Raw genomic sequence first — 22,142 nt, 5'->3', positions numbered from 1 at the left:
TATCATATAAGTAGTATGGACATTGATATCCTAATGTTAATTAGGATATTAATTAATTATGAATTGAGTCTCACAAAGTTTATGTGATTTAGATATGGTCACATAGATAGTAATGAAACCAAGGCTTCTTGCTACTAACTCCAGCAGGATAAGAAGTTTCTGGGGGCCCAAAGTGCTATATTCCCTTTGAATTCCTCAAGTGATAAAAACGGCACAGAGTGCTGAATATTTTTTGATGTCTACAAACATTAACTTGCAATACTCAATGGCAGTCCAAGATAAGGACTTAGTCCTTCCTAGATCATTGTGTAATTACATGTTTGAAGGAACCAGAATTTGGGATGCTTTTTCAATACAACATAAGATTTATTCAAATTTACATGGTTCCCAATACTGTAACTAAGCATAAAAGAACATGTCATCAGATTTCAGGACTGGGACAAAGAAACAGTGATTGCACATATTCACTATATGGCAAAAAAGTCTCATTCTTTCCAGTCAATTTCATGCATACCCAGCTGGACACAGCTTTTGTGTGTCTGAAGGGAGGCAACGATGGATAATTTTTAAGAAGTTATTAAAAGTGTTTCAATAGTTCATATATAGAGTAATAGCAACAATATCAAGATGCTAGTGTGTAAAGAATTAGAATAGCTTTAACTATCCATTCCAACTTATTCCCAAATAACAAAGAAAAAGAAACTGTAGTTTAAGAGCATTTTGTCCTGTGTATTCTTTCTCCATCACTGATCCATTCTAATGTAGTTAGCTTACATATGATATAATGTGGTACTGAGGTTTTAAGAGTGTTCTGCTTACTGAGCACAGCAATGTTGAAATCCTTCTCAGAATTGCCAGCAATATTAATTGCTCTACAGGTGTAGTGCCCACCATCCTCCGGAGAAGCTTTGAAGAGCTGTAGCATCTTCCCATTTTGTGTTATCTGGACAGTGTTACTTTCAGTCACCTTCAGTGTTCACACAAAAAATGAGTGTTACTAGTATACTTCATAGACAATTAGAGGTCAGATCAAATTAGAAATTCATTGGAACATACATATTTTTTGGATATGGTCCTACCTGGACGTTATCTTTGTACCACATGATGATAGGAGATGGGTTGCCCGAGACTTCACAAATGAGATTTGTGGGCTGGTTTAGCACCACAGATACATTTGTCACTTGTCCTTTATCTTTGATTTCAGGAGGAACTACAAAAAAGAGAAGCTTTACTTTAAAATTTTATTTTATGGTGAATTGGTATAGAAAAAGTCAATTTCTAAAACATGAACAATTCCTTTTTTTCTCCTAAATATTGAGCTAGTAAGAAATCCAAGGTGAATGCTACAAGGGTTCCCATCATGGAAGGGCAGAACATATGATTAAAGCATTAAAGATATAGTAGTATTTGGATTAGCTTGATGGTGCAGTGGATAGAATAGCGGAAGTCAGGAGGACCTGAATTCAAATCTGGTCCCAGACACTTCACACTTACGAGCTGTGTGACCTAGGGAAGTCATTTAACTCCAATTGTCTGGCCAACAAAAGCAAAACAAAGATATATCAGAATTCTTTAAAATTTCTTTAGGTTTTCTAGTTTTCTAGGACACTGATACATTGTTGGTGGAATTGTAAACACATCCAGCCATTCTGGAGAGCAATTTGGAACTATGCTCAAAAAGTTATCAGACTGTGCATATATACCTTTTGATCCAGCAGTATTATTACTGGGCTTATATCCCAAAGAGATCTTAAAGAAGGGAAAGGGATCTGTATGTGCCAAAATGTTTGTGGTAGCCCTCTTTATAGTGGCCAGAAACTGGAAACTGAGTGGATGCCCATCAATTGGAGAATGGCTAAATAAATTGTGGTATATGAATAATATGGAATGGTATTGTTCTGTAAGAAATGACCAGCAGGATGATTTCAGAAAGGCTTGGAGAGACCAACATGAGTGAAATGAGCAGGACCAGGAGATCATTATATACTTCAACAACAATACTATACGATGATCAAATCTAATGGACGTGGCCATCTTCAACAATGAGATGAACCAAATCAGTTCCAATAGAGCAGGAATGAATTGAATCCGCTACACCCAGCGAAAGAATTCTGGGAAATGAGTATGAACCACTTCATAGAATTCCCAATCCCTCTTTTGTCTGCCTGCATTTTTGATTGCCTTCACAGGTTAATTGTATGCTATTTCAAAGTCCAATTCTTTTTGTACAGCAAAATAACTATATGGACATGTATGTATGTGTGTGTATGTATATGTGTATATATGTATATATTATTTAACTTATACTTTAACATATTTAACATGTATTGGTCAACCTGCCATCTGGGGGAGGGGGTGGGGGGAAGGAGGAGAAAAACTGGAAATAAAGGTTTTGCAATTGTCAATGCTGAAAAATTACCCATGCATATATCTTGTAAATAAAAAGCAAAAATAAAAAAAATAATAGTTTTCTGTTCTATATTATATTTCTGTTTTTATTATTAATTAATTTTGACAATTATTTAATTTTCATTTGATGTATTTACTTAATCTTTGGTCTTTTTAAAATGAAATAGTTATAACTTAAGTGTAAAAATTGATTCTTAAAATCATTTCTATTTGAACAAAGTGATATTCATAAGTTTAGGCTGAGAATTCAAGGGGCTGATCCCAACAACTACTTAGCAAGGATTATGAATGTTTAAAATTAGAATGATGAATTGAATAAAAACTTTAAGTAAGTACTTGAAGAAAGACAACTCTAAGTCATAGGATTTTTGTATTTATGCCATTTTTACCATGAACTTTTAAATTATATTTTCTTTCTGTAGTTCCAGCTTCATTGGTTGCCACACAAATGTACTCCCCATTATCATATGGTGTAACTGAAGCAATAACCAACAATGCTCCATCATCCAAAATTGAAAGGCCTGGTTCTCTGCCAGTCAGCTCTCTGCCATTATGTAGCCATTTGATTGTTGGTTTGGGGGTGCCTAAAGAGAAAAAGAAAGAATATCAGATTTTTTGCAGAGTATAAAAACAGTTTTCAAGAAAGTAAATATTAATTATGTCAAGAAGACAGAAAATTGTTAGTAATTAAAAATGAAATATATAATATTAAACTATTGTCAAGATATTTGTGATTTGACTTTTCGAAGGTCTTATTAAAATATTAATTCATGGAATGCTTTCTGAGACACATAGCCTACATTTAAATTTAAAGATAAGTTGTCTTTCTTGAGGTAATCAGAAGAAATTAAGTAAAAAAAATTTATATGTTTTAGAGGATTAATTTTGTCATTTCAAAGAAACATAGATAAATAGATAAGTAGCACTATATATAAAACAATTCACATGCAGATATGCAAGCACACATTTTCCTTTATTTACAAGTCTGAGGGGAAAAGAACAATATGGAATATTTATACATTATAGGGAGACATAAATTATGCTGCTATGTGAGTATACCACACGTCCCACCAGATGGAGGATATGGATTATGATTTACTAATGCAAAATGTAAAACTGGTTTGCCTCTTTTTCCTCATCTATAAAATAAGCTAGAAAAGGAAATGACAAAGTATTTTTGCCAAGAAAGCCCCAACTGAAATCATGAAGAATCAGACATGATTGAAAAATGATAGAAAAAAATTTCATGATAGCTAAGAAAGATGAACTCTGGTTATTGACGGACATCCACTCTGGTCCAAAGAAGATATTTCAAGATACAGTAAAGAGCTTTCTGTAGAAAAATAACCACAATCTATTTTATATTATCAAATAAGCAGCTACTCTTAAATCAAATAATTTTAAACTATATTAATATTCATCCTGTGCTCAAAAAAATCAACTTCACAAGCACAGTATAGGAGAATTATAACTAGATAACAATTCAATCATAAAAGAGCTGGGAGTTTTGGTTAATGTCAAACTAAAAATAAGACAACAATATAATATGGCAACTAAGTGAATTAATGTAACTGTGGTTAATTACGTAAGACAAGCTAAACACTCAGAACTGGGAAGCTAATAGTGCTAATTCAACTTCAGTCTGCTTGGACTACTTCTAGAGTGCTCTTTTCATTTCTGGGAGTCATATTTTTGAATGACATTGATAGACTGGAAAGTATCCAGGCCACTAGGTTGGTCAAGGACCATATGATCATGCTATGTGTAGTTAAGAGTGTCATCTGATTTACATAGAGTAGACTGGTTTCTTTTAAGGGGTTGGGTAGATTCTCAAAATCATTAATGATTTATCTCTGTTGCTGCCTGAGGCCTATCTAGCCTATAGAAAGTTGGTACCAGAGATTTTGGAAAAGATTTAGGGGAATTTTTATTGCCCTCAGTAACACTGACCAGTGTAACAAATGTAGAGATGGAGTGAATTCTTTGAATTTTTATCCTTAGATAAAATTTTAAAACCTTTTAAACCTTAGAAGTTTTGTTGGTAGATCTTATAATGGCAATATATGTGTTTCCTTTTTTATCCTTTGATATTACTTGTCTTATGTATTGTATTTTTTTTTTTTTGCTTTGTATCTTATTACTTCCTATTTTCTACCATGAATCAATGGACTTGCATAAATGAAGTTTGGCCCAGAATATCACATGGATATCAGTAAAAGAAAATAGGCATTTTAAAATGGAGGAGAAAAGAAAATAAGGGTAACATAGCAATCTTCAAATATTATAAATCTATCCATCTAAAGAGGAGGATTTGATCAGCTCTGTTTAGTTATTTTATAATAGAACTAGAAGCATAGATCAAAAGTTGTAAAGAAATAGGCACAGGCTTGAAATAAGGAAACTCTTTCTAACTGAATGATTCTAAAGTGAAATTGAGTTTTAAAAAAGAAACAGATTGTCCATCATTTGGTTGTCTCTTTGTTAGTAATATTAAAAAGGAGGCATTTTTCCTGTACCGATTGAATGAGATGGTCTCCAAGGTCTCTTCCAACTTTGAAATTATGTGAGAATCATAGTAATGTGATAAAGTAAAGAACTAGCCTTGAAGTCTGAAAGGTATATGTTCAAGTCCCACTTCTGATACATACACTGTGTGAATCTGAGACAATAACTTAACCTTTTAGAGTTCAAGGCCAACTGTCCAAGAATGTGTTGCAGAGGTTTTCACTTGCACTGGTTGAAGTTTCTTCACTTGTCAGTTCTCTGTAGCAGTGAAGCTAAAGCCTAGATGTTGCCCCCATGATTAATAGAAATGTCCACATTAGAAGACAATGGCCTTAATGTCCTCATAACTAGACAAATCATACCTGAAATGCAGTGTTAGTTCAGACTGCCATATTTTCAGAGAATTATTTAACAAGTTGGATTTATCCAAATAGAAAGCAACCAGGACAGTGAAAGGAACTGATGCTATTTTATGAGAAAAGTGTCTGAAGGAATTGAGCCCAAACGTCTGATGAGGAAATCGGGATAGAAAGGCACAGTATCTATCTTCTAATACCAAAAAGGTTTTCATGCATAAGGTTAGATTTTATAAGTGTAAATCCAGAAGGAAAAACAAAGAACAATGTGTCAAAGAAGGTAAATATGACCTATAAAGCAATCTCTTTAAGCTCTTAAATATGTTTTCATATATAGTATGGAAGATTTGGCTAATGACTGCTAAGGTCCATTCCAAATCTAACTTTTTATGATTTTTATTTTTTGTATTATTATTCTTCTGATCATTAACATGTTTCTCTTATTCTTCACATCAGAATTTTTGTAGAAAACTAACATGGCAGCAAAATCATGATGCATTTGTTATGTATGTGGCCTAATGGCCATAAGATGAAAGAAGTTAGCATTTGATTTCCTTCACTGTTCCAAACAGTGCTTACCCTAAATATTAGAACTCTTAAAAACTATAAATTATTAAAATTAGCTCCTAATGATAAATTATTATAGTATTTCATACCTTTTACTGGACATGGAAATGCAATGCGTTGGTTGGCCACTCTTTCTTGGAATGGAGTATCATAAGGAGGATCTAGATCTTCTACTATTGGGGGCTCTAATTTTCAAAAAAGAGAAAGTATTAATGCCACAAATATTTATCAATTAGAATCACTGTAAGAGATGGTATGTGAGAATATAAGGATGGAGAAATGGCTAACAATCTATTGAAAAGAGCACTGGTACTGGAATTGGGAAGAACAGAGTTCAAATTCCATCTCAAACACTTATTAGCTGTATGATCCTCAGCAAATATTTAATCTTTTCCTGCCTCAGTTTCTTCATCTATAAAATGGAGATAATAATAACACTTTCTCCCATTGTTTTTTGGGGAAAATGAGGAAATTTGTAAAGTACCTTATAAACTTTAAATCACTATATAAATGCTATTACTGACCACATTGTTTGAATGCTAAATATAAGTTTGTCAAAAAGATGATTTTATAGAGAACTCACACATGACAAGTACTCACAAGTTCAGAGTTGGAAGTGATCACTGCACAGAAATATGTGAAGATTTCATAAAGAAAGTGATCTAATATATGTAGTATATATATTTATATATAGATAGATATATTGATAAATATAGACCTAGATAAATAGATGTATATATGTGTACAATGAAATAGATGTAAAAATAAACATATCCCCAAATTAATGACATAAAAATTTGGGACAAACTGGGAAAATTTTAACTTCATAGAATGCTCTTCTTCCCTCTACTTTCTCTTTGTTTTTCCAAATCTACTTATTCTTCAATACCTAAATCAAATTATTCTTCAATGGTTCCTTTCTGGTCCCTACTTTTTATCAAATACACATATCCCTAACTATAGATATCATATTCATCCTTCAAGTATTCAAAGCAAATTCAACAGTTATCATAGGTGACAGAAGATCTAGATTTCTTAGGAATATAATTTATAGAAATTATGTTTAGCTGTATTGAGATAAAATAGTAATTCTACTAATGGCATACAATTTCTCACAAATATAATTTATCTGGTATTGAGATTAGATTGTCACACAGCAATTTAAATTCCAAAGATTAAATATAATAAATATATAGAAAGATTCACGACTTAATATTTTTTTGTTCTAGTTACATATGGAAGAGATTCCTTTCAATTCTGCCTATAGGACTATACAAAAACATCATGTCCATGGGAAAATCAAAAATATTTTAAGGAAATTATTTATATACACTTGAATTGTCTTCTCCAATATCACCTTTTTCTATATAAATATAAAATTACCTTGAACTTGTACTGTTATCTCTGCTTCATCACTGCCAGCTATATTATTAGCAACACATTTATATACACCAGAATCTGAAAGTTGTACTTGGTCAATGCTTAGTGTTCCATCTCGACTATTGGCATAATGCATTCCATCAATCACCATTGAGTTTCCATCTTTAAACCAGGTAAGTACAGGGAAAGGTACTCCTTGGGCATTGCAGGGGATATCAATTCTCTGACCAACTTGCACCTTTAAAAGCCTTGGGCCACGTTGTATCCTTGGAGGAACTAGAAACAACCAAATATATATAAAATTTCCAAGCGAAGTAATATTATGCAATTTGTTCAATATCCAATTGCCAATCTGTGGTATGAAAAATATTTTTTAAAAGGACCATTTGCAAATTACCCAGAAAACCATTTAACATTTCAAATAAATTAAAAGTAGGTGAATAATTTGTCAAATGTGGTTAAGCAGAAAATATTTTTAAGAATTTATATATTTGGAGTCATATTTTAAAAGGTGTAAGATATACAAAATGGTGAAAAGAATATCATTCCAAATTTTTAAAATAGCACTTGCTAGCTGATTGTAAACAGAAACAAGCAACTAACATGGGATGGGAAAGAGAAAAGCATACAAGTAATTACAATAAGGAAAAAGAAAGAATAGTGGAGAAAAATGAAAGATTTTAGAGAGTCAATCAGAATTACTGATTAGGCATTTGACACAATCCCTTCAATGTTAACCTGAGTAATTTAGACCATTTACATATAATAGATAATAGAAAGCCATTGTATATTTTTGGAAAAGTAAATCATTTCATGAAAACTATTGAGGAGAATTTTTTTCTGGCAGTTCAGTGTAGAATGTATTAGAATGAGGAAAAGAAAGACTATCTAAAAAGTAGCTGCAGTAATTAATAAATCCTTAATAGAAGGGGAGAATCTAATTTTCTATAAGCTTATTTCCTGAAAGCCAAAATAATGTCATGTGTTAAAATTCCATCATCTCTTAAATTAATATTCTTAAATTAACTTATTTCTTCCTTACTTTTCTTTATTTCAAGAATAGTACAAGCAGGAAGTCTGGGAAATATATAAAACTTGGTAATATTTAAGCTTCAAAATTTTGAAATATTCACCTTTTTAGAAGGAGAAATAATTGAAAGAAATTAATCACTCTATGGAAAACAAATGAATATTTCTGATCCGTACAAGAAGCTGTTTTGATTTTTTTAGATTTTTTAGCAATTCCTTTACATAGAGTCTAAGCTTTAAATATAGCATAAATAAAGATGATTAGTGAGTTTTCATGATTGCCAGTTCATAAAATCATCACTGCCAGTTCACAAAGTTATCACATAGGACACATTGTCTTTATTTTGCCTCAAAACTTACCATGGACACTTAATTTAACGGACTGAGTCACATTCCCTGCAATATTTGTGGCAACACAAAGATACATTCCACTATCTGAAACACGTGTTTCAGTGATTTTCATTGATCCTGAAGAAAGGAAGATGTGCCTGTAAGAGAGGAAACATACATATAGTGCCTTTAAAAGAGTAAGTACAATCAAACCTCCCTAATATTCTCCTGTGAAATTACAACAGCTTAAATGACAATGAAGCCATATTCCATCTTTCACAAGCTGTCTTCATAGTTTAAAAAGCAGAGAGGAAAATAATTTTGATCTGCTAACATTGCCTTTGCCTTGATTTTTTCCAGTTGAATTCAATACACACATAAAAGCTTACTTGTGCAAGGCGCTGTCCTTGGTTCTGGACAGAAAGACTAAAATGAAACTATTTCTTGCTTTCAAGGAGATTAAGTTATACAGAATAAAATAAAACATTTTAAGTGGATAATATAATACAAAACAAAGAATGAAGCAATAAAATTAGTCATTAAATGAATCCAGGAAAATTTGAAAAAGGAAGGTGGAATCCTGGAGAGGAAAAAGAAGACTTTAGGTATTTGAGTTGAATCTTGAAGAAACCTCAGGAGACTGGCATTTGCAAGCCGTAAAGCAAAGGAATTTGTTGTTCATTTGAGTCCATAGTTGATTATATTAAAGTGAGGATCAATGTTAATTATGATGCAAATGTGTCATAATTAAAGTCCAGTCAGGTGCCCTTCAGTCCAGTGAAAGAGGACCATTAATTACAATTTAACACATTTATATTCTATTGCATTCTTATTTATTTTGTTAAGTATTTCTTAATTGCATTTTAATGTGGTTCAGGCCACAGAGAGGAATTGGGCTCCCAGAGACCATATTGATGCTTCTGCTTTAATAGATTACTTCTATCTCTTAATTTATGACAGATGACCCAGAAAGTTACTAAGTAGAAAATTCTAGAAATGGATAAGTGTATTCTATCTTATTCCTGTTCAGTAATTGCATTCCAGATGTTAAGATAACAAAATCCTCCTGATATTTTCAATGAAAAAGAGAACAATGTAACAGGAGCCTAGCAAGGACCTAAACATTCTCAGTACATATGCAGTATATTCTGAATACTGCTGTAAGTAGAAAGAGATAGAGTCTCCCTCTGAAAAAGTATAATGACATGCAATTGTAAAGCTGTGAGCCCTGATCTAGAGTATGTGTAGACATTTTATACAACTGGCTCCAGAACCATTCAGCTTGGCAGCAAGTAAAGAAAGTTGTATATATTCTGAGAATGAAACTTCACTGGTCAGGCCTCCATTATAAGAGGAGTTAACTTAGTGAAACATACAGGTGTGGGAGAATATTAAGATTATTTAATAACCCTTAAACTTGAATTAAATAAAGAATAATATAGGTGTCTTCTACAAAACCACATTTTCTCATTAATTCTCTGAATGACAACATGTGAATAATAAAAAAATGTTTTCAAGCACATAGAAAGTCAGAAAAAAGCAGTATCTAAGAAATTATGTTTTCACAGGACAAAGTTCCTAGCAAATCTTATTACCTGGGAGAGAATGGGGAGATGAGTTGTGTTTCTCTGGCCCACGTAATTGTGGGTGGAGGCAGGCTTTTCACCTCACACGGAAGTGTAACATCTTCACCTGCTGTCACTGAGATCTCTATTGGCTTATCCTGTGTTAGTCCTTGTTGATCTCCGGACACTCTGGGTCTTACTAAAATATACATTTTGTTTACTTAGGGAAATAAATGCATTTAATATTAAACAAAAGAAAACATATATCACTTACTAGAAATATGGTGAGAAGAGACATGGAAAGCACATTGGGCTTTACAAATTTAAGAGATATCTGGTTTGAATTCTACTTTTGTTCATTATTGACTATAATCAATCAATGTTCTTACTATATGATACACATTGGGCTAAAAGTGGGGATACAAAGAAATGCAAAAACAGTCCCTCAGGGAGTTTACATTCTACCTACATGAGTACTGTCAAGTGTTTTTGATGTTTTAAAGTCTCTTTTTCTTCATCTTTAAATATTACAATAAATTTACAAATAAATATAGCAATGAAATAAAATCAATCAATCAATCAATTTAATTTATGTGACTACTCCATCGAATGATACATAGCATGGATGAAACCTATCCATATTGTCTAAGCTATGCAATTCTTATCTATACCTATTCCTTAGTTTGCTGCATGGAGTTCATGTAACATTCTAATAATTTCTTACTTTTACTATATGTCTAGAATTTGTTCTTTTGTCGATCATGTATTTTTAATCAACATGCTTTACAAATGCCTTTCTTATGCAATTCCTTCTAAGTGATGTGTTGCTGCCTATTCAAGTCAACTATTTGCCTGTCCACGGGTCTCTAAATAAACTTCTATTTATTGACCAATGTTTTAGTAAGCATACTGTGATTAAAATGCTTCATTTTGTTTTTAAAAACCACTCTATATCCTGGAAAACAGAGTGGATTTTTAAAATAATAACCATTTGTTAGTATTTTCCTCTTCAGTTAATTTAATCAGTATAGGTAGCTAAGTAGGTTACTTTTTTATTTCATTATACTTTTTAACTTAGAAATACATAATCCAATAATTAAATAGTAGATCACAACAATCAGTGAATACATTTTTTTAGCACAAATGTTTTTTTGAGTATAGTAATTTACCAAAAACCATATAAAACAAGCAAAAAATTATCTGATTTCAATTCAGCAAAAAACTTTCAATATACATCCTCTCCTCCTTTACATTATTTTATTTAATTAATTGTTTCATATTTTAATTTCCTGTTAATATTTGGATATCTTATTTGTATTTTATATTAGTGTGAAAGAAGGGCAATAAAGCCAATTTGTTTGGACAGTAGTAAAGGGAATGGAGTAATGTGTAAGAAGACTGAAAAGATAGGAAGGAGTAAGATTTTGAAGAGATTTAAATGCCAAATAACAAGTTTATATTTTTTCCTAGAGGTAATAGAAAGTCATTGCACATCATTGAAGGCATGCAGGTATGCGTGTGCATGTGTACTGCGGGGATGATAAGACATATGGTTTAGAAAAATCACCTGATGGCTCTGTGGAGGCTGGATTCTCTTGGAGAAAGAATAACAACATGGAGTTCAAATAGGAAGTTATAATCTAAAGATCAACAGTTGTTTGTGAGACTTTAAACTTGGTAGTGGATATTTGCACAAATGGAGTGAAGGGGGTATAGGTTAAAGATATTTTAGAGATGAAAATAAAAAACAATGTACTTAGATACATCATATGAGTGTTAGTGAATCTAACATAACATCAAGATCACGAACAGATGTGAATGATTAAGATAGTGGCATCCTTAACAAAAATAGGGAAGAAAGGTTTGGTTTGGGGGAAACAATCATATTATTTGGGATGAATTTTGCCTATTCATCTATGTGACATTCTCTTCTATCCAAAACAAAACTGAGGTCACTCAGTGCTCCATTATTTAAGAGGGCCTGCCATATCCATGAAGCAAACTGCATAGGTAAGGAGAGGAATGCAGGTAGGGGACTGATTTTCCCCATGGCAACCATGCAGCTGCAGCTATGAGTTACTAGGTCCCTTGAGAAATGAATACATATCTCAGCAAGAATAAAGTTGAACAGAAGATTCAGAGAGGGAGTGCAAAAAGATAATGGGGAAAGACTAGGTGTGGTTGTATTGGTGACAAATCAGGATTGGTTTTTACAGGGAAGGTCCTATATAATCCATCTTCCCACCCTCTGAACATACTCAATTTAGTGAAAACAACTATTATTTTTCTAAAAACCAGGTAGTATTCAAACAGTTCTATCCCTATTGTTAAATATTTCAATGAATCTTTTAAGAGTTTGATATCCAGGAGAAATACCTTATTGTAGTTGAAATGGAATCTTATATTATCTATATTTTTCAGGCAGATTTGTGATGGTAAAATGTCATCCACTGTTGAATACTGCTTTTAAAAAGCCTATTCTGATAGTCTTATGAAGATTATCCTAAAAACCTGTGTAGATTATTCTTTTGGACATTTTATGTGAGTGGAAAAATAGGCATATGAGCAAATAATCATTATGTTCTGGGCGGGGGAGGGGGGGAGGCGATAAGATTTCCCCCCTATTGTTAAGTCTGGGCTAGCTCCCTGGAGGCCTCAGCAGCAGCCAGAGTCAGGATAAGTAAAAGTCCTTGGTCTTTAGGGGGAGAAGCAGGCAAACTGCCAGGAGTTTTGCCAAAGATCTCTTCTCCATTCTGGAGTCCAGAATCTCCACCTTTCTCCTCCTTGTCCTGCTGCCAAGTGAGTCTCTGGCCTTTGTCACCCCACCCTCTAATCCTTGCTCTACCATTAACTTAACATCAAACACTGAGCCAGCATCAACTGTGAGAAGGCCATTTATTCAAACATATGCTAATAGAGTCATTGTCTTATATTAACTAGGTAATTAGCCTTAAGTGCTCAGTTGTCTGATTCAAGCACACCTTTCTCAGAGTCTCAGCCCTTTACACTCTCTATATACATTATTTTATCCTTGTACAAATACCTTTATAAGGAATATCTTAATGCCATCATAAATTTTTTCTCCTTGTGAATATTCCTTTGAAATTCCTTTGTAAATATTCAATTTAATAAGCTGGTTTTTGGTTTCTTTAATGACTCTTTCATTTCCTCAAAAACCCTGTCCTAATCCATGAACCCAAAAGTCCTTGAAGGTACAAATATTTTTTATAGAAATTCTAACAGACTCCCCCCACCAAGTGTATTTTGTTTATGTCTTTCCAGTCTCATCCTTAGACATTCTTAGAATGACTTCAATTTGATGTATTGCTTTGCTTACAAAATTATTTTCCTCCCTTCAACTGCTTCTCAGTTTTATGGAGCAACTGCTTATAATCTTTCATCATATTTCTCTACATGATTTTACAAATAAATTTATCTTTAGAGTATTGTTTTCTATGGTAGTAATATCTATCTGCTTGGCAAGCAAATCACAAGTGCTTTTGGACTGATGTGGTTTTGGGGAATTCTTGGTTTTGTCAAAAAACAATTGAAATATATATTAAATTTGTACAAATTTTTATAATTTGTATTCATAAAAATTTTCTATCAGTTTCCCTTTTCTGTATCAAAATTTGTACAACCAGCTCAGATGGATATTGTTTTAGTTTCAAAATTTATCTTTTCCCCTAATAGGGTTTATTTTTTTTTCTTTGAGGCAATTGGGGTCAAGTAACTTGCCCAGGATCACATAGCTAGGAAGTATTAAGTGTCTGAAGCCAGATTTAAACTCAGAGCACCAGCCCTGAAGTCAGAAGGACCCATCTACTGTGCCACCTAGCTGCCCCCTCCTATTTATTGTTTGTAATATTGTAGAATTCTCATATTGTAATATTACAATATTGAAATATTGATAGTTGTCTAAAAGAATACCGAAAACTGATTCTGGAATTCCTTTATCTATCATTAAATTATCATTTCTTTAAGTTAAACTATAATCAACACAAGTTTTTAAAGTTATTCAGAGCTTGACACATAACTTGGTAGAACACCAAACTCAATGCTTTTCCAGGATGTTAGACTGTGTGCCAAGGCTTACATTCACCTGGCACAGCCTTTGAGAATACAGAATCATGTCCTCACCAGAATGAGGCATCAAAGTAGGAATTCGTGAATAGCAACACCTGTAGCATTTTATTATTGGGGTTTAGAGGATGAAATAAAATAGCACATATAAAGTTACTTATAAAACTTAAAAGGCAGTAGAAGGAACAAGTATGTATTAAATAACTACTATAAGTAGGTATTATGGTTAAGTACTTATCAAATTTCATATGATTCTCATCATAACTCTGGGAAATCCATTTTATAGCTAAGGAAACTGAGGCAGACAGAGGTTAAAGGACTCACCCAAAAAATCACAGAAATAGTATCAGAGGCTCAATTTGGCCTTAGGCCTTTTTGACTCCAGACTCACTGCTCTATCTAATGCTCCATCTACCTTCCTCTAAGCAGCTTAAAGTTCTGTACAAATGTCAGCAATTTTTTTAAATTAATTTTTTAAAATGATGTGTAAAGAGACTTCATATAGTTTCAAATTCCAGGACTCATCTAATGGTTTCCAGACATTTTAAATGAGGAATGTGGAAAAAATGATAGGAAGGCAATTAGAAAACTTTTCTTCTCACTTTTTGCTTCAGTACAAGGATTAAGAGGTCAGCTGAAATGCAGTCTTAAAGTGAGCCATGTGCAAAAGTAGCCCTCCAGGGCACAACTCTAACCCAAGACATAACTGAGGTTTGGCTTGCTAATATTTTTTAACTAACTGATATTACTGAATAAGGATTGGGTGTAATGAGCATACTACTCTGAGAAAACATCATAAAATTTTCCAAGGACTTATATACTTTCCCCCTTAAAACAAAATCAGAGTTGGGTAAAGCTGCCCTTATATGAGATTTTAGTTGGCAGAAAGACTGCATTTTTGGGAAAAATCAGGGCTTAAGTTTAGGGGTACAATCTTTGGATAAGGTTATATAAAGGACAGCTGTGTATTTTGGCAAAGATAAAAAGTGTCAATGAAAAACATTCTCCAAATAGGCTCTTACCATAAACTGTCAGCTGAACTTTTCTTTTGGCATATCCTGCTGCATTGGTGGCAGTGCAGACATATTCCCCACTTTCCTCACCTCCTGGTGACACTATATATAAACTCCCATCTAATCCTGCAGAAAATTTAGCATTGCTGGGAGAAATCAGTTCTCCTTTCTATGAAATAGAAAAAAGATCAATGAATGTGTAAATGTGTTTAGACGATAAAGATATGACACTATCTGGGAGAAAACAAAAAAAAAATATGACCTTCTATTCCCAAATAAAATGTAGCTTTAACTATTTTAACACCAATACCCCTTCTATTACAGAATAGAGATTCAAAGGCAAAGAAAAGTATTAGTCTACTTCATCACATAAAATGAACAGTATTGTCAAGACTTTTCTTTCTTTATCTACCAAGGAAAAGGAGAAAAAAGACTAATTTTAATTCAAAGACACTAAATGGGTAAGTAAGAAAAATAAGTCTTAGAAATAACTTTGGGATATGCGATCAAGTGAAACATTATGTTTCAATTAATTGCTACATATCAAATACAAATGTGATTTTAATATATGTTAATGATATCATTATGAAATTATTTCATATACTAATGTATTTTTGTTATATATGCTCAATAGACTAATTATTAACCTTTTTTTTGATATTTTGCCTCTACTCTTATAGAATTCTGACTCTGTTAAATCAATATACTGATGTCTCATGATGGGGTAGACGTGCCTTATTTTTTTTTTTTTTTGCAAATGATATTTATGCAATGAAAGATGAGATCCTACTAAGACAAAAAGGCTTTCAAGAGAGGCAGGCAATGGACTCTGTATCAGCCATTAGAATAGTTGTAAGTTTGGAAAATTTTACCTCTAAATGTTTGGTCACCAGGTGATAGATTTTTTTGGTAGCAGTAACTTAATGACCATCATCTATGAGGTCATATGGGAATGAATACCTACATCAGGGTAGGATATAGCCCTATCAGTAAAGTTATATTGAAAAAGCCCTACCTAATCTATTATCAAAGGGGCCAAGTTAAGGAGCAATAGCATTTCTTATAACTAAAATAAGATACTTACCTTGGACCATACAATAGCTGGTTTGGGAACTCCACTTGCTTTGCATGGTAAACTTACAGGAACTCCTTCAATTGTGCTGAATATCTGTTGTCCATGTTGAATAATTGGCAGAACTAAAAAGAAAAACAAATATTGAAACCTGACCTGGCTCAATAACCAGTTCTATTTTTATACTTATCTAATCTCCATAGATTCTGGTTCATTTTGAAATTATTATAGTCTTCAAAAAGTTTGAAAAACTTAGCAAGTAAATATGTTGTCTGTTCCTCAGAACCTAAGCTAGAATGCTAAAGCAATGACCAATAGACAGTGATTAAATGACTTTCTCAAGAATCTCATAAAAACTCATTGAAGAAGGCCCAAGTTGAATCTCATGACAATGAGTATGGGGAAGAAAGAAAAACAAGATGGAAAAATCATCTACTCATGGAACTTTAAGAAAGAAGTACATCTTAAGGAAATATTCAACAAAAAAGCCCTATATCCCCTATATAATCGATAAAATGACTAAAACCATCTTTAATCATTAAAAATAAGGGAGAAAAAATTTTTTATAACAAGTTACAACTGTAAAGATATATTTAGCTTAGAAAATGAGATATAGTTCACTAAAATAATTCAAGAATAGACATTAAGGGAATGTACTAAGTGATAAAAAGAATGATGAACTACACCCCAGAAAAAAGAATAACAACGTTACAGACTGAATGATTCTTAAGAATTGTTGACTTAACTGGTATAACAATTTGTGACAGCTTAGATAAGTCATGTTTACCAAATTAATATTGAATCAAAGAAAGAATTAAGGCAACTGTTTTAATAACTGGGAAAATTTGGACATTGATAAAAACTTCCTCTAAATTATCCAGGAGAAAACAAAAAGTCCTATCAGCCAAATTTATTAGATAATTTTTCGATGTTCCATTTTACTTTGTACTTGTACACATTTGTTAATTCATTCCTTCAGCTGTTTTTATAGAAGATCTGTATTTGTAGATCATAAAGATCTTATGACTGGGCAATCAGAAGAATGGTGTTACATATAATTAAGGGAAATTGGGAAACCAGAAAAATCTGCTGAGGCAAGTACTAATGCTATATCTACATGATTGCTGTAACTGATTGCTTTGGAGATTCAAGGCACTAATTCCAATGGGTTATCTCTTATATCAAGTATCTTGGTTTAGTTACTTTTATTTTAAACTAATTGACTACCTCAACTGACCTAAAATATGTTACCAAGGGAGACTGAGCATTCCTTTATTTGGAGAATTTTAACAACAACAGAAAATTACTTAATTGTAATGCTAACTAGTTGCCTTGAAGTGACAAGGGAGACACACTAGATCTCATTGTTACCTTTCAGCTTGCCTATAGATTGATCTTATCAAGGCATTTGTTTATTGTGTCAAGCATTTTTAGAAATCGATTCATTGTAAACCATCAATATTATCTCATCTAGGGATCAGTTTAGAGATAGATAGAAATTGTAATAGCAGCTGACCCTCAAGCTGTTATTATCCATTTGGGCAATTTGCAGATCACAGAGGTTTGTAAGACACTAAACCCAATGATTACTGTAAGGTCCTTTAAAATTATTATAATGAAAATTATCAAAAACATTTTCACTATTCAGAGAAGAACGAAAATGAAATATGCATTGTCTCATACATACGTATGTGTGTATGTATAGATGTACATATGAGACAATACACTTTTTTTTTATTGTATCCTAATTTTAACATAATAGTAAAAAAAATAATATCCTATTTGTGTCCCATCCTGATCATTTTTGTTTTAAATTGTGTCATTTCAATATCTTATCAAAGTCCCTTTTTTTGATCTCTAAAACTACTTTTTCTCACCCCAAACAAATCAACACATTGTCCATGTCTAAAATCAATGTTGCATCCTGTATAATCTAGTTCATCATTTTTCTGCCAAGGGTCAGGAGACACATAAGGTTATTTCCCAGCTTGCCACTGTAATATTTTCAAAGTATTGTATTTTTCAACTGGAAGCATAAAGGATGTCATCAGACAGATGTATTCACTAACATTTTTTTTTTTTTAATGTTGAGCCAGTAACAGAGCAATTGATGAGCTACCTGGATGCTGCAGTGGTGCACAAACATTGTGAAGAGATATATAAGAACTTTCTAGATAGACTTAATAGACTCCCTGTGGAAGAGTGATAGATATACATGGATAATAGTCACACAAGAGAGGTATATATAGAAGATCTGTATATAGAAGAGATAACAGATTTGACAATGATAACAATATTTTTTAGCCAATGGACTGTCTTATCTTAAGCTATGCATTGCCAATCTGCCTCTCTTCCAGAGTAAATTTTCAACAATTTGATAAATGTTGCTAATCTCTCAAGAAAGAAAAGAAAAAAAGAATTCCAATTCCTTAAATGATTACAAGATAGTCACTAATAAATGAGATAAAACAGGTCAACCATTAGCAGGAGCAAATAGGAAAAAATGTTCCATCATTTAAAAAATCAATGACTTTTAAAATGTTTAACATGCATGAGAATTATATGCATGTGGTAAGCAATAGTGACAACATGAAAACTTCAAACAATCTCTAGAAGGCTACAAGGTTGTTCTAAAGAACAAGCTTATTGCACAATCATCAAGGGAAAGACAATTTTGGAAGATATGAAGTGTTCAGCTTGCCTAAAATTAAAATATATTTTTAACATTTTTCCTCTTTGTCTGAGTTGTGTTCTCTTTTATCAATTAAGAAACTACTTACACAAGCACTTGGCAAGCATGGATTGCCAACTCCCACTAGCATTTTTATTTTCTTAGTTGAAAAGGGGAGTCTGGAGAAGTTATTAATCATTGTAGCTTTTTTTTTTTTTTTAATAAAACTTTCTATAAGAATAAAAACAATGCAAATTTATTTCAAACTTTAAAGGAGTATTAATTTGGTATTTAATTTAATTTGTAATCAAATTTTAGCAACAATTTAGGGCAAAAATTTCACTAGATTTCTTACCATACACATTAACATTAGTAGTTTTATTGTGAGTTCCAGCAACATTACTTGCTACACAGGTATATTCACCACCATCCTGAAGGCGAACTCTTTCAAGGTGTAGGCTCCCATCACTACGAATACTGATATAAGGATTGGAAACCAGCTTAAAGGGGAAAAAAGAGTAATTTTAAGAAATTAAGTCAAAAACATACTGAGTCCTAAACTTTAGATACTGTTTTAATCTGATATTAGGCAATTTTTAAAAATTAAGAAATATTTTTTATAAATTTTTTTTGGTTCAAAAATGTTAAAAGAAAAAAAATCAGATTACAAGGGAGAACAAGTACACAGAACATTAAGTTATAACTATATTTAATAATGAGAACCCTCAGAAGTAATTTCCATTAACAAAAGTCGTTATATACTTTATATGTTTTATATATATTTAACTATTACCTAACATTCAATTCTATTTAAAAAAGACAAACTTGGCTTGAAGATGCTCTTTCCCATGGAAAAGATCACATTACCTCTCTCTAAACAGATTACATTTTTATTTTGGCATATTATGGGCTAGTGTTTCTTGAGGTAGTCATTTTGGCAAAGAGAAGGTACTTAATCTTAAGTACTAGAACTGAAGTTAGAAGTAGTTTTTGCTCCTCTCACCTCAGACCATACATTTACTATTTGTGTGACTAGAAGCAAATTATTAAATCTCTCTTAGTTTATTTCTTCCTAAGATGAGGAGGGTACAAATGTGCAACTACATGATATAGTAGATAGAGTGCTGGGCCTTCAGTCAAGAAGACCAGAGTTCAGAAACTTACCAGCTGTGCAAACTTCACCAATTAATTTCTTTTTTTCTCAATTTCCTCAAATATAAAATAAAGATAAAAGTAGCAACTATCTTCCAGGATTCTTGTGAGAATCAGATGGGATGATATTTGTAAATCACTTAGAACGGTGACCTATATATAGTAGATACTAAATAAGTGCTATTTCTTACTACTACTGCTACTCCTAGAACTACTACTAGTACTACCACTACTACCATGACCATCACTACTTAATATTAGTACTAGTACTACTATTACTACCACCAATAGCATTGCCACCACTACTACTACTGCGGCTGTTGCTGCTGCTGCTACTGTTACTACTTCTACTCCTTTTACTACTGCCACCACCACTATTACTACTATTAGTACTGTGGCTGCTACTACTGCTCCTGATAGGATTGTTGTGAAGGTCAAATTAGACAACAAAGTGTTTTGTAAACTACAAAAGAGTTTATGAAACCATTATCTAAAGTATCAGATGTTATAGATATGATAAATAATAGAGATAAATACTGTGAGAAAAGGAATCGTACCAGATAAGGCTGTCATTGTTTCTAGTTAAATATGACATGCTATTGGGTGACTGCATAAGAGGCAACAGTGTGGTGAATGTTCTGGCTTCAAGCTCTGCCTGTGACACATATTGGTTGGGTATTTAATTTTTTTAATTTTTAATTTTTTATTTAATTCATTTAATTTTTCAGTGTTCTAGGCAATTCTCTAAGATCATAAGCTTCAGAAAAGTCCTCATCTTGCCCTTTGTCTCTTAGTAGTCTTCCTGTAGCAGTGAAACTTTTAAGTACACACTATTTCTATTACCACCATTTCCATATTCTTTTTTTTCCATTCTTTTTTTTTCCTTCAAGGGGACTCAATATGGAGTATTGCTGTGTTTATTGTTGACTTTACACTTGGAGAAGTACAGTAATCATAAATGAACAAGAGGATTTCTTATAATATTGAGTTTTGAGGGTACAATTAATGATTATTTTAGATTCACTTTCATGGCATTTATGTATTCCTATAATAAATATACTCTATGTAAATAGCGTTTTTTTTTATTCACAGTACGCTTCAAACCTCCATCAGCTCCTAGTATTCCAGATGACTTTTCCACCTCTGCCCCAGCAGATTTCTCAGCAGGCAACATCTCCATCCTTTATCACTTCTTACTCTGATTGTTGAATTCTTCTCTGATTCTGCATTTAAAGGAGTACCTACACTATCATATTCTCTTCAAACACAGATCAGGGATAAGTGGATTGTCCAGGGTCACCCAGCTAGCTGGATCTGAAGTTAAGTCCTCATGACTATCTACTGTACCACCTAGCTGCCTCCAACCAGTACCCTTTTATATGTTGTCTTTCCCCTTTACAATGTAAATTCCTTGAGAGCAGGGATGCCTATATTTTTCCTTGTATTTATATTCTCAGTGGTTAGTATGGAACAAAGTAAATGCTTAATAAATATTTTATCTATATATAATTGATGTGATTTTAAATGTTGCTGAAGAAATGGGAAAAACTAAAGCACTCCATAGATTGGAGTGGAAATGTAAGATACTTTCAAGAAATCCAGTGAATGAATCCAACACATCACAATAAAAAAGTTTGCAGTTTTAAGTTAAAAGTTTTAACAGTTGTGAAATTATCTATTGAAAATAGTCTGTAATCAAAGTATGTGTGTCTTTGAGAGGAATTACAGTACATACTCACTTTGTAGTTAGGGTATCCAAGTTCATATCTTGTCTCTACCATTTACCACCTCTATGACCTCAGTTAAATTAGTAAAATTCTTTGATTCCTTCATTTGTAAAATGGTATTATTGGATCATCCCTTCCTGATCTACTCCTATGATCTTGTATTGATAATAGTTTAAATTACCTTAAAAAGAGCATTGGCAGACATTTTACATAAAGATATTACATTTCATGTTGCGTTGATTTAAGACATAACAGTCTTTTAATTTTATGTTAGTGAGATAGT

General features: G+C 32.4%; 1 protein-coding gene across 3 annotated transcripts in view; it reads right to left on the bottom strand.

The window, feature by feature from the left end:
- HMCN1 (hemicentin 1) overlaps window positions 1-22,142 on the bottom strand; it is a 465,183-nt gene that overhangs the window by 187,446 nt on the left and 255,595 nt on the right. For all 3 annotated transcript variants that reach the window (XM_031937038.1, XM_031937039.1, XM_003767514.3), the window contains exons 19-28: window positions 19,336-19,480; window positions 16,322-16,434; window positions 15,247-15,406; window positions 10,172-10,340; window positions 8,607-8,734; window positions 7,221-7,493; window positions 5,927-6,022; window positions 2,799-2,993; window positions 1,080-1,210; window positions 820-967 (exon numbers count right to left, since the gene is read on the bottom strand). In XM_031937038.1, coding sequence (XP_031792898.1) covers window positions 820-967; window positions 1,080-1,210; window positions 2,799-2,993; window positions 5,927-6,022; window positions 7,221-7,493; window positions 8,607-8,734; window positions 10,172-10,340; window positions 15,247-15,406; window positions 16,322-16,434; window positions 19,336-19,480 — 1,558 coding nt within the window. The remainder of the gene's footprint in view (window positions 1-819; window positions 968-1,079; window positions 1,211-2,798; window positions 2,994-5,926; window positions 6,023-7,220; window positions 7,494-8,606; window positions 8,735-10,171; window positions 10,341-15,246; window positions 15,407-16,321; window positions 16,435-19,335; window positions 19,481-22,142) is intronic.

This window comes from Sarcophilus harrisii, chromosome 4 (genome assembly GCF_902635505.1).
Source record: "Sarcophilus harrisii chromosome 4, mSarHar1.11, whole genome shotgun sequence".
In the NCBI taxonomy this organism is placed as follows: domain Eukaryota; kingdom Metazoa; phylum Chordata; class Mammalia; order Dasyuromorphia; family Dasyuridae; genus Sarcophilus; species Sarcophilus harrisii.
The sequence above is the reverse complement of the archived record's forward strand: the minus strand, read 5'-3'. Positions and strand labels throughout refer to the sequence as shown.